Consider the following 13337-nt stretch of genomic DNA (forward strand, 5'->3'; position numbering starts at 1 on the left):
GTATGAAAATGGAATATTTACAGTGAACATTGTAATAAGCAGTATTCTTAACAAGCCAATCCACATATGAGATAGAATGTTGGGAGATTTGCCTATCCATCATTGAATGATCTGATCTCACCAACCACTGGTGCTGGGCCTGCTGTGAATTCCAGTATTGTGAGGGAGAATATCTTTGCTCTATCCACTTTCTCTACACATGCATAATCTTAAACACTTTAATGTGTCGACTCTTACTTGCTTTTTACCTAAACAAAAAAGCTGCCAAATATTTAATCTTTCCTCGTAAGGGAATTGCTCTAGCCTTTTGATCATTTGAGTTGATCTTTTGTTAATCTTTTCCAGCTCTACGATATCTTTTTTGAGGTGAAGTGACTGGAAATGTACATTGTATTCCAAGTGAAGTCACACAGTAGATTTGTAATGATGGCAAATTCATTTTGATTATGATATTATCAGTTCCATCTAACCATGCAATTCTGTTCTGGCATTGTTAGGCAGAAAAGCAAAGTAAAATCAGGTTGAAACCTGATTTTCTAATTTACTCCCAATCACTGATTCTATCAACAATTCAAATGTTTTTGACAGAAACAGTGTTTGGGGAAAACTTTGAAATTGATATAATCTATATCTGTTATCCATGCTTGTTGCAGAAATAGAATCAAACAAAGTCCTTCTACACTGTAGAAGCCGCCACCCCCTTGAGAGAACAGTATTTGTGTATCAAATTGCAACGGTAAAGCAATTATATACCATGTTTTTCCATCTCCAAAAATAATTCTCATCTGCCAAGGCTGGATTTGGTATAAATTTGATATACTGCACCTAAAAATGCTACTAGGACAATTCAGTTTTCTGTGAAATTGCGATGGACAGGGTACTCTTTTGATTTGAGGAAGTCAGAAGTACTTGTGTGTTCCTTGAGAGGATGTAGTAATATTGTTTGCATAACTTTAGTTGAGGGGAAAAATAAAAACCGCAGAACTGCCAGATTTGATATATTAGTCATTTATACAGTATTAGACCCCAAAATAAGCTTAGTTTCATACCTGAGTTGGGATTCTTGGTATTTTGTAATTATTCTGGAGTTGTCCATTTTCTTTGTTTTTACCTGGTTGAAAAACACAACAAAATTACTCTGTGTTTTTCAACACACAAAACCCCTTTTAATATTCAAACATAGGGAGATCTATTCCAGTTGGTCCCCAGTGTTTATGGCTGTTAATGATCAAACTGTTATTTATTCTCCTTCTATTTACATTCTCAACAGTATAGAGCTCCCACTTTTTGTCCAGTTCAGACATACACAACAGTTTAAGGGTAGGGAATTGACCCTCTTGCTCCATCAAAATATTTATTCTTGCACACAAAATCCACATTGAAAGTTTAAACATAGTAATGGTTATGGTTGCACCATGCTTAACCATTATTAATGCGAGCTAGAGTTTCCATTGTAACTATGGTTTGAAGCAATACTTTGAAAAGGAAGGAACTGGCATATAAGTGACAAGACAGCATGCAGGCCTGCAGAGATTGGGAGCTCTATACATGTGGCTGGTTTGCTGGTTGGGACGAAGCCCAAAGACCTGTTTTTGGTTTAGTATTTGTAAACTGTATTTGTAGTATTTGTAAATTGTCTATTTTAATCTGAATTTATGTAGATTATTGTAGTGTGGGCTCAGCAATTAATATAGAAAATAGAGGACATTACACAGCTTGAGAAACATTCCATACAGACACAAAAAGTTTTCTACTGCATGCATGAAATATTTTAAATCAGAATAAAACAAAAATGTATGCCATAAATAAAATGAAACAACCATAACCCAAATTGAGGAAGCAAATATGCTGCTTCAGAACCTACTGTATTTTTCCTTGTATTGGACGAGGTTTTTTGACACAAAAATCATGTAAAAAACCTGGGGTCATCCAATACACAGATACAGTGGTACCTCGGGTTAAGTACTTAATTCGTTCCGGAGGTCCGTACTTAACCTGAAACTGTTCTTAACCTGAAGCAACACTTTAGCTAATGGGGCCTCCTGCTGCTGCCGCACCGCCGGAGCGTGGTTTCTGTTCTCATCCTGAAGCAAAGTTCTTAACCGGAAGCACTATTTCTGGGTTAGCGGAGTCTGTAACCTGAAGCGTATGTAACCCAAGGTACCACTGTAGTGGCATGGAGGGAGATGCTGCTGCAAGCAGAGAGCGATCTGGGGATGCTGGCTGGCTGAAGCACAACTTCCCTCGATGCTGCTGAGAAAGGGAAACACTCCCTATCTGCACGGGGGAAATGATCTAGGGAGTGTTTCCTGTCTGCAGCTGCGTGGGGGGGGGAGGCTCTACAACTTTGGGCCATCTCCCCTCATTTTCTTAAAACTTAGTCCCCCAAAGTGGGGGGGGGGCTAATACACCTGGCGTCTAATAGACGGAAAAGTACGGTAGTTTTTTCAGGTGAATGAGCAGAAAAAGGGAATCTTCAATTATGTATGAAAGACAATGCCAAGCACTAACAAATGCTAGTACTGTAGGAATAGATGGATGTAACAAAATGGATATGATGCTATTTTGCCACGTAAAATGGGAGAGAAAGGAATCCAAGGGAAACAGGAATTAGAGACATCCACTCTGATTTTGCAGGAGCAGAAATCAATAGTTGTCAAATTAAGAAAGGCTATTCAAAGTGCAATTAAAACATTAATCTCCTAGCTGTGATCAATAGAAAGAAAGAAATCCAGAAAGATCTGCAAACAGGAAACTTCTAATTAAAGGTACACGCACCCTGAACAGCCTCAACAGGACTTTGTTCACATTGGACAGGGTAGTGCTACATGTTATTGCGAACAACAACAATGAAGCAGGTTATTAAAATATGACATGTTGCACTGCACTGATTTGACTACAAGAAACCCTATAGAAAAAGGCAGGTGTGAGTTCATGAAATATCTCATAGTGCAGATTAATACTGGAGAGCAAACTAAATCTGTTTGGAGGCATGCTGTGATGTCAGATTTGTAAAAAAAGAATTTAAAACCATCTCTAAATTTTTATTGATTCTCAGCATGCAGTACAGTCAAGTGCAAGTCTTGACATTAATAATTTTAACAACTGCATAACATGCCAATAACCTGACCTTTCCCTTCAATAACATAGAGCCAAACTATGACATGATGGGACAGCTGTGCTTAAGTCTGCATCATGCATAGATGTAGGGAGTCTATTATTGCAATAAGAAAAGAGAGCACAGGGGATGTGAGTGAAACCCATGCACAGCCCGGCCATACCTTACTTTGCTCTGCTGCATTTAAATAATGGAAGTGAGCCTGGCAGAGGGAAGTTTGCTGAAAGCAATAGCACACAGTACAGCAAGGCAGGAAATGGAAGGTTTCACTTCTTTCACCCATGTGCTCATTTTTGGGGGTAAAGAATAGAAGCCACACCTACTTTATGTCTGAAAAGAGCTGACATGTGCATAAATGCCTACCCTGTAGCATCTTGTTCTGCTCAGGAAGAGATACACATTACTTACCAGGCACAGCCACTTTGTGATTGAAAATCTTGCTCCAGACCCCATTATCTGTATTGTCTTTCACTCCAAATTCATAAATTGTGTTGGGTTTCAGATTATCCACCACAGTTTCTGTTGTTGGACAAAGCTGGAGAACCCACTTCTTATTCTTGTCCTTTTCTCTGTAGCGGACTGTATAAAACCTAGTTGAGAAAAAGAAAATGGATATGTCTAATCAAAGGGGGAAATACAATTTAAAATAAGGTACTGTGGTGCTTTTTTCATCTAAGAAACAATAGGTGATATAGCCAGTATCATTTTGCTTCTGGGGTTCAAGCAAGACTAGACTGAAATTTACTATAGCCTTCCTGAGGATTATTTATGCAAATATTGGATTCTCTGTTAGTTTAGACTCATTTCAATCACTGGAAAGTGACTATTCTGAGCAGCCAAAATGACCATTTGCTTATTGCCAGTATAGTAAATCCAAGCTCCACAGTTCATTAGAATAAACAAATATGGGTTTAAAACATTACTGAGTTGTACTGTCTAATCAACAGACACCATTAAGCAACTTTTCACAGATTTAACATTTAAGAAACCCCAGAATTAGAAATTTTGATTTTGATAAATTTGACCTGAAAATCTAACTAAAGCATAAGAAAGCAACAGCTCTCATAAACTACTTTTCTGACAGAATGATAGTTGTTTAAAGCTTACTTTAATGCTTGATGTAAATCTGTTTCAACTACATGTCTTCTCTAGAATTTCCCACCTTAAAAATATGCCCTAGTTTTCTAATATGCTTATTTTATTTCTTCCATGGAACTCATCAATCAATCAAGGGGGGGCGGGGAGAATAATCAGCATTGATTTTTGTTGTTACTGCATCATGTTCATAACTGATTGGCCTCCAGGAATAAAAACATGAAGGAATCTTAAATGTCCTCTCAACTTATTCCAACTATGCCACTTAATTCAGCAGTTCTTACAGATTTAGCTTGATCTAATTGAGATTAAAATCAAGCCTGGCAGCATTTGAGAGCAATATGAGGTTCATGCAGGGAAAGCAATATGGAAAAAGGTGCCAACAGCTCTTAGGCAACAGCCACCTGATAAATTAAACTATAAATAACATAGAATTGTGACTTAGGGAAGGGAGACTTCAAGTCCAAAACTGTTACAGGAATTATTCCAACACTATATTTGTGTCAATGTTCTCTGCTTTCGATAGTCATCTCAAAAAGTAGCATGTTTGCCACGGCTGATCAGACAGTTGGAAAATTCTTACCCTGCCATATATTCACATTTTTTTTGCTCAGCTAATGCTCCCATGTTCTTTCATCTTCATCTCACAGCCCTCATTTAGTCTCACACCAATTCATCTGGCATGAGTAATATGAATTTGTTTACTAGTACCTGTAACGTTATCATTCCACAGTGTCACTGTTGACAAAATAATGTGGACCACCACAGCCAACAGGCATTGTGGGCAAATGTGGCTGAGGAATGTGAGCCCAAAGAAGTTCCAAGAAATAGCACTGAAATAGCATATGTGTTTGCAATGTGCCAAAAAATGCCAAAAAATGGAAGGTATTTTTGGCACTTATAAAAAGGAACATGAAAAAAGGTAAGTTCTGACCAAAATTGTTAGGTTTCATTGCAACATTCTGATGCCTCTTAATTATAAAGGTTTGGATCCTATGCTTCTGCTCTGTGATTAGGATCTTGCACCTGTGGAAGAACCCCTTCAACAGTTGTTTTGTTCTGAGTGATCATCAAAAACAGCACAGAGTGTGTGTGAAGCAGGTGGCAGAGCCACAAGCTCAACTATCCTTCTTTGAATGAAAAATCCTTCCATTTATAGAGCAGCAATCCAAGCCAAATGGGCAAAACACCATCCTGTAATCTTCATTAGCTGTATCTTTCAGTTGATTACCTGTCATTTGCACAGTTATTCATTGTGGTCCAATCATGCTTTGGGTTGACTAAAATCCCCCAGGACAAGAAGACCGAAGTTGGAGTTAAAGTGCCTATTACCAGCTGGAGGGGCTTTGGTGTATTCGTTTTACCTATGTAAGAAAGCATAGAAACTTTAAACAATTTTATATATCTGAAGAGCCTGCATAACTTTTGACCCAACCATGTACTGTGGTCCTCCAGCAGTTCACTGGTCCTTTTTTAATTTTTTGGCAGATCACCCAAAACTGCACAAACAGGTGTGTGTGTGTGTGTGTGTGTGTGTGTGTAGAATGTGGCATAGCTGGTAAACTGAATTCAGTTTAGTGTGTCACCTGATAGAGGACAGGAGTAAATCTGAGCCTCACCTGAAGAATTACATTGGTTGTGTTTCAAGGCAAAGGAAACCAATTTGTATGCAATTTGATGTGTATGGTGCTTGCCAGAGAGACTACAAAAGCATATAACCATGTAACCTGGTTTGAAGGTTAATAACACCTTCTGTTACTCAAGTATTTATTTCCATAGCATCTAAAATTTCAGGACCACCATTCAACATTCCAATGCTTCACATTCCCCCCCCCCCATGAATTTACATGCATGAGTAGAGGAAGCACAACATGGCCTTCCTCAGAGTGAAGGGGCCTGGGAAAGTACATATTCCATCACTGTTTATCTATGGCAGATAGACATTTCATCATCATCATTGAACATTAAAGGCCGTTGCGGAAATGTGTTGTACCACAGGCACACTCCCTGACTCCCTCATGGCACTATCTCAACACTCAGGGGGTATCTTGACATAAACACACAGAACTAGCAGAATTATTATCTGCCATCTCAAATAAATGTTTTCTCTTCTAACTGTTTATGGAAAAAATGTTTAATACTGTTACAATACCTGAGCAGGGTTTCTTGTAATTTGGAACAGGTGCTGGCCTCACTGCAATCAAGTATCTTGGCTCTGCGTCTGGAAAGCATTAGGATGATCATTTGTAAAATCCAACAAACCCAAGAGTGTACATTGCATCATATTATTACCTATGGCAGGGATGGAGAACCGTATGTTGGACTTAAATTCCCATCAGTCCCAGTCAGTATGGTCAATGCTTAGTGTTGATGAGAGCTGTAGAAGAACATCCACAGGTTCTCTGTTCCAGGTCTATGAGATGACAAAATTTTGATATGTTTTGAAAACAAAAACATACCTACTTATTGATTTGGATCCAAATGTTCCTTTCACCAGTGTGAGGGCACTACAACTTATGCAAGGCATTTCCCTGCCTTCAATTCTGATTAATCCACTGCAGCCCCTTGCACTCCATCCTATACCACTCCACAGCGTCCTCTAACCACTAGGAGTTGACTTTGAGGGACATAGGGGGCTGCGAGGAGGAGGGAGAGGACGCAGGGAAACCCCACTGCACAAGCAGAGTTTCACCGTGCTCCCTAGGTCAACCTCATTATAAGTAGTCATGTCATTTTCCTGCAAGTAATAAAAGTATGAGGAAAAAAGTTGAGGGTTAAGTAGGAATAGAAATACTTGAACACACACAATAGTGATATACAGTGGTACCTTGGTTTTCGAATGTAATCCATTACAGAAGACCATTCGAGTTCTGAAATGTTTGAAAACCAAAAACTCAATAGCTGACAGCTAGGCGTCAGGATCTTGCACTCAGTGGAAGCCATGTGGCATGTTCGACTTCTGAGGCGTGTTTGAAAACCAAAGCATTTACTTCTGGGCGTCTGAAAATGTTTGTCAATGGAGATGTTCGAAAACCGAGGTACCACTGTATACATTTTTAAGTAAGAAGAAATTTTTTAAGTAAGAAGAAAAAGAAGGAAAGAACATATCAAGGGACAAGCTCTGAAGATATTAAAACGGGACTGTTGTGTTGGTTTAGATATTTATGCCTTTGAATTAAGCAGCTACTGTGACATATAGCAATGAACCAATTAACTATTATTTCAATTTTTAAGTGGATAAGCCAAAGTCTTAAAAGTTTGGGGCAACATGGGAGGTGAATTTCTTGAGCTCATTCGAACTCACTCATCTGAAGCTCACGGGACAGTGATGAGGACAGGACCCTCCCATGACACCTTAGCATGTGGGGCTTGAAGGTGTCAGGATCAGGGCATATATCAATCAACTCAGCTGAGAAGAGCTTGCTGTAAAAGTTGGGCTTTACTGGCAGTAAAATGATGCCTACAGCAAATAGTTACCCATACTGGAAGTTAGGATTTAACATTAATAGGCAGCAATTAACCCACTGCAGTTATTTGCCAACAAAGTATCTCACCTCTTTATTACCAAGTCTGCTGCAAACACATTGGCCTAAAGAGTGAGACATGCTTAAGTCCATTTCAATGGGACCATGCCTAACTCTGTGTGGATTTGGTCTCTATAAAATGCTGCCCTTTGGGCTACTGACACATAAGGAAGCATGAAAAAAGCTAAATTTTAGAGTATTTTATAAATGGTATATAATTTAGCTGTGGAAATGCTATTTCTATAAAGATAAAGCTGTAAATCAAATAGCTAATTGTGGTGTTTGCCCTCCTAGGTGTGTGACATCATACTGGGTCATAAGGAAAGGGTTAACTAAGTGTTAATGATTAACCAATAGGAACCCAAGGGGAAGCGTTAGGGTTAGAGTTAGAGTTGTTAAGAAGTCAGCTGGAGTTAGAGAAGAGAGAGGGAGGATACGTCTGTGGGTTGGGCTAGTTTGATGTGAGAGAGTGAGAGAATCCGTTAAGAGGAGTCAGTTAAACAGTTGGGATAATCAGTTAGAAGGTATTAGGAAGGTATAGAGGCCAGTAAAGAAACTAAGGTTAAGAAACTGACAAGAAAAATTATCTGAAACCATAAACTTGTTAATGCTTATAAAATAAACTTGTTTATTTGGTTTAATGTTAACAACTGTCTGGATTCAGTGTGTACCCGAGAGAAACGGGTTAGTGGCAGCGGGGAAGCGAGCACAGTGGTGGCACAGGGATCAAGAGACCATCAAACGTCCGGGGACCCTGTGTGATCACCACACTAATAATTCTTTAGAAACAGTTGCAGATAAATTAGGCCACATGAGAATGTCAAAATACACACATACCGATATTTTTACAACTCTGTTACAATAGTAATAATTTGCATAAGCAGAGGATTCTTTTATAAACCTAACCACATTTTTTCCAGTGTCAGAATAAATTGCTGTCTGGGTGTATTTTCTGAGAACCAGCTTGCAATTGTTTCAGAAACATTGTTCTTTGTCGGAAACAATGAAATGAAGTAAACCAAAGCCAAACTCACTGATATTTTTACTCACAAATTCTTATTACATTTGATATGCTCTGGAAGAACACATGCTTTTGTGGTTAGAGACCATAAGTTCATGTAAATGTTTCTAGTGAAAACCAGCTAACTTCATCCAAGAGTTGATCATAATAAACTGATTAAATCAATGCTTATGAGAGAAAAGCTTTTTTGTTGCAAAAATATATTCAAAAAGCAAACAAAAAAACCTTATATCTATTTCCTCCATTGATAAAAGGATTATTTGGGGCTAACCAAAGCCCTCAAGGTGTAAACATTTTAATCAGACTTTTAAAAATTGAATATAAAGAATACTATGATTCTATGACTACTGAATTTTAAAAAGACTTGATTGTAATAAAACCTCAAAGAGATTTAAAAAAACCAAAAAAACACACATTAATTTTAAATAAAAGAAAGTTTTAAACTGGTATCTATTCACTGATTAATATTTTAGAAAAATGCAATCTATGAAAAATCACAGATGTGGGCAGAGACCTAGCACGCAGGTCCAGATTGCTCTCATGTAGGACTGGAGCTCAATACCAATTCTCTTTCTTCCTTTCTTGCAGAATGAGGAAGGGAGATGCTTCTCGCCCTACTGTTCTTGGGAAGCTCAGGGCTAACCCAGTTTCCCTCTTTTCCTTCTACTGGCAGGGAGGGGCCTTGCCCAGATGACCCTTGCCCTCCAGTACAGATTATGGGCATCTGTTTAGGTGGCAGAAAGAAGATTGTTGGCACTGTGAGGTGCCACATTCTTCTCCCCTCTCCCTCTCCTAGGTTAATAAATGCTACCTGCTAAAACTAGTTGATTCTTTCTCCTGTGATAACCTCAATTCATCCTTTTGTCTCTATCAGAACCAATAAATCATCATCATCATTATTATTTATTGAATTTATATACTGCCCTATTCCCACAGGTCTCAGAACGGTTTACAGGCAAAACCGGAATGTAAAACCATTATCCAAGGCTTTCATTAGTAATATAAAATTATTTACACTGGCTTCATGTTTCACAACTCAAACCTTTAATTTCTGTTCTCTGATCTGCTGCTAACATCAATTGCTGCTTTCTTCATTGTTTTCATGCTCCTTTTCATTTTCAATATATCTTCCTCTTTACCTTTTAATACTTATATGGTGGTTCTTCTCTGTCTATCCTAATTTCTCATTATTCTCCTACCCATTCCCTCCAGTCTGTCATTTACTTTTGTCCCAGTCCTATAATTCACTTTGATTCATGTTCACTCTTTTCTTGTGCTTCTCGGAGTCTTTAAAACTGTTTCCTTTGTTACATTCACAGTGCTGCAGCTCTTTGTCCTTTTGAAATGATTGTTACAAGCTGCAATTCAATATAGAAGATTACAAGCTAATTTTTTAAACAGCCCAGCTTCCATCCTTGTAACTAATCTTCACCATCTCTAAATTATATTACTTCATCTTGGTCTGTTGTTGTTGTTGTTGTTGTTGTCCTTCTGAGTCTTGTTTTTATTATGCAGGAACTCTACTATTTGCACATTTTGTTCAGTATCTGTCCATAGTGCACTTTATGGAACAGCAGCAGAGAGATAAGTGGGCAATATTAGTATTATCTAAGGGCAATGCTTGCATATTGTTGAGGAGAAAGCATGTCAGCTAAGCTCAGGTACTAGTTCTCTGCTAGCAGAGGTGTAGGAAGGTCAGGTGGTACCTGCTGCAGAAAATGTCTTGTCATCCCCCATATTGATTTTTCTTTAGGGAGGGCCTGCAAAAATGGTTTTACGTTATTTCATATTTTCTTACAAAGGAATGTGGATTCTGAGCCTCTGATAACAAGTAGGCGACTATGGACAGATACTTAAATCCACAGGACGGATTGTGTTTTGGCGTGTGTTGTTTTATTTATGTTTATTGTTTTTTTATTTAATAAAATTTATTTTTAAAAACCTGCAAAGTGGTTTACCAAAACAAAAAACAAAAGAAACCACAGCAGTAAAATAAAGAAAAATTAACATTCCTACTTTAAAACATACAAAAGCTAACATATTAAGATTAAAATTACTTTAACTTCCTAAGCATCTAGGTATACTTGCCTAAAGAAGAATGCTTTTAGCGGGTGCCTGAAAAGAGTCTAGCAAAGGTACGTGCTTTGTTGAAATTTCAGCCTTCACGACATAGGAAAATGGCCAAGTGAACAGCTATTTTTGTGGAGGAGGGTCAAGATATTAACTGATATGCATGAAATTTCATATGTGGCTATATAATCCCTATTGTAGTAAGATAAGACCTTTGGAGCAGGCATTTTTATTTTTTATTATTTTATGAACCGCCCTAGTAGGGCAGTAATGGGTCCTTGATAATTTGCCACCCCCCCCATGATGGCACCTGGGGCGGACTGCCCCCCTGCCCTGCCTTCCTACGCCCCTGTCTGCTAGCAGTGACTATGGACATCTATTAAGGAAAAAGGTTTCCCTAGAGAAGCCTCTCCGTCCCCAACCCGGCATAAGAGAACCTGTCAATTTAAGAGATTCTTATGCAGAAATTCTTGCATGCAACAGCACATACACTGTTGCTCATAAGAATGGGTGGATGCAAGCTATAAATTCATCCAGTGACCCAATTCTTCCTCTCTGTTTTTTTTTAAGGGGTAAATGTTTTGATACACAAAAATCACAATGATTATATATGCATATCAAACCATTAAGAGCTGGGAATCACACGATTCAACTGTTCACAGGTCATGTCAGTAAATGTTCGTGAGAACAATAACTATAAAGGTATGAAACACAGTATTCTGTAGGCTTTGATCAACTAAAGTTTCTGAGCAATTCACAATGGTTGACTTCCAACTTTGGAAGAAGCACACAATTTCTGCTTGAGTTTTGTCCAAAGCTGACATTAATCACTATCTATTCCATCTAGAAAATGCTGAGACTTGGCAGGGAACAGCGTATGAGTATTTCACGATGTCCTGAAACTTGTTACATTCTCTTCTCTAAGACTCCTCCGTACTTCCAGGATCTCTTTTGAGATGTGATGATCATTACTGAAGAAACAGGTAAGTCATTCGGCCTGCAATACTATATGATATCTTCCAGGAAACAAAACCTATTGAGTTTGATTGGAAAATAACTGTAAGACTGCAGTCTTAACCGCTCAGTTTGGACAGTGGACCACTCTGTACAGTATACTGAACATATAAATAACCAAAATAAAGCAAGCCATTACTCGGTTTCTGAAATCATGTATACCCTAACGGAATTGGTTGAATTTGACTTCTCTGTGGATTCTCACTGTACTTCTGTAAAGGGCAGAAAGATGGCACAACTACAGTCTACACTGTTGTTACAGTGAAGCAAACGTTGTGCATGTGTGTGCACAAACACATAAACGCAAACTTCGTCTAATAGCTTTTTTGAGTGCAATGTAAAAAATGCTACAGATGCTGTCATGAAGTCTGCACATTTTGCTTAATAAGGCTTAAAGACATGTCTTAAAATTGGAGGTTATCACAATTTTTCAAGTTATTTCAGTTTTTAATAGTAGTTTTTAATCCGAGGTTGGGCATCTTCTTTCTGACTGAATCATATTTGAAAGATCAACACAGCTCTTTCCTTTTAGTGTCAGTTTCAATCATGCTGCTGTCCTAAATGTAAACACAGCAGGAGACTTTAGAAGCTTTTGTGCTCTTCTAACTTCCACCTGTCAATAATACTTTCTTATGATGTTTTTGCAATGACAATTAGCTCTCTTCATGGAAATAATTTGAACTTACCATGGTAGAGCTATTTCTACTAGAAAGGGCCTTGCAGCACTTTCAAATTGCAAGCTCGCAAAGCAATCTGCATTCTTTATGAAGATTGTGAGCAATCTCATCATTTTGATACAAAACAGGATTAAGAAACATGGAATGTGATGCTAAATGTGTTTACTCAGAACTAAATTCAGTGGGAGTCACTTCCCAGAAACTGTGTGTGTAGGAAGCCCACCCCAGGAGTACAAAGACATAAAGTTGCCCCAAATCACCAGAGGGTATTCAAAATCTCCAGACCAGCTGCTCTTCCATGTATGAAAAAATTGTCAGATACAGCCTTGCAGGCAACTATTCAAGCTATTAACATCCTTGTGGCTGTTCTAATGTGTGCCAGCAGCTGATTTTAGGATTAGTGCTCTTTTATGTGTTTCCTTATCTCAAAGAGCATCAAGCGTTGAGTCCTGGCCTAGGGTAATCTGCTTTAAGCAGGCATGTTGCAATATGAGGGAAGACTTCAATAGGCCTATTTTTTAATAAGAAACATAAAAGTGAATACACTGGTACCTCAGGTTAAGAACTTAATTCGTTCTCGAGGTCCATTCTTAACCTGAAACTGTTCTTAACCTGAAGACCACTTTAGCTAATGGGGCCTCCCACCACTGCGCGATTTCTGTTCTCATCCTGAAGCAAAGTTCTTAACCCGAGGTACTATTTCTGGGTTAGTGGAATCTGTAACCTGAAGTGTCTGATACCTGAGGTACCACTGTATTTATATTCAAATAAACAAGTCCAGTTGTACCTCGGGTTAAGTACTTAATTCATTCCGGAAA

The 13337-nt window shown here is 38.4% G+C and overlaps 1 protein-coding gene across 11 annotated transcripts in view; it reads right to left on the reverse strand.

Moving 5' to 3' along the window:
* Window positions 1-13337, reverse strand: part of ABI3BP (ABI family member 3 binding protein) — a 137362-nt gene that overhangs the window by 91920 nt on the left and 32105 nt on the right. For all 11 annotated transcript variants that reach the window (XM_053386207.1, XM_053386202.1, XM_053386199.1 and 8 more), the window contains exons 3-6: window positions 6366-6434; window positions 5445-5577; window positions 3527-3708; window positions 1050-1111 (exon numbers count right to left, since the gene is read on the reverse strand). In XM_053386207.1, coding sequence (XP_053242182.1) covers window positions 1050-1111; window positions 3527-3708; window positions 5445-5577; window positions 6366-6434 — 446 coding nt within the window. The remainder of the gene's footprint in view (window positions 1-1049; window positions 1112-3526; window positions 3709-5444; window positions 5578-6365; window positions 6435-13337) is intronic.

Source organism: Podarcis raffonei, chromosome 4 (genome assembly GCF_027172205.1).
Source record: "Podarcis raffonei isolate rPodRaf1 chromosome 4, rPodRaf1.pri, whole genome shotgun sequence".
NCBI classification, from domain to species: Eukaryota; Metazoa; Chordata; class Lepidosauria; order Squamata; family Lacertidae; genus Podarcis; species Podarcis raffonei.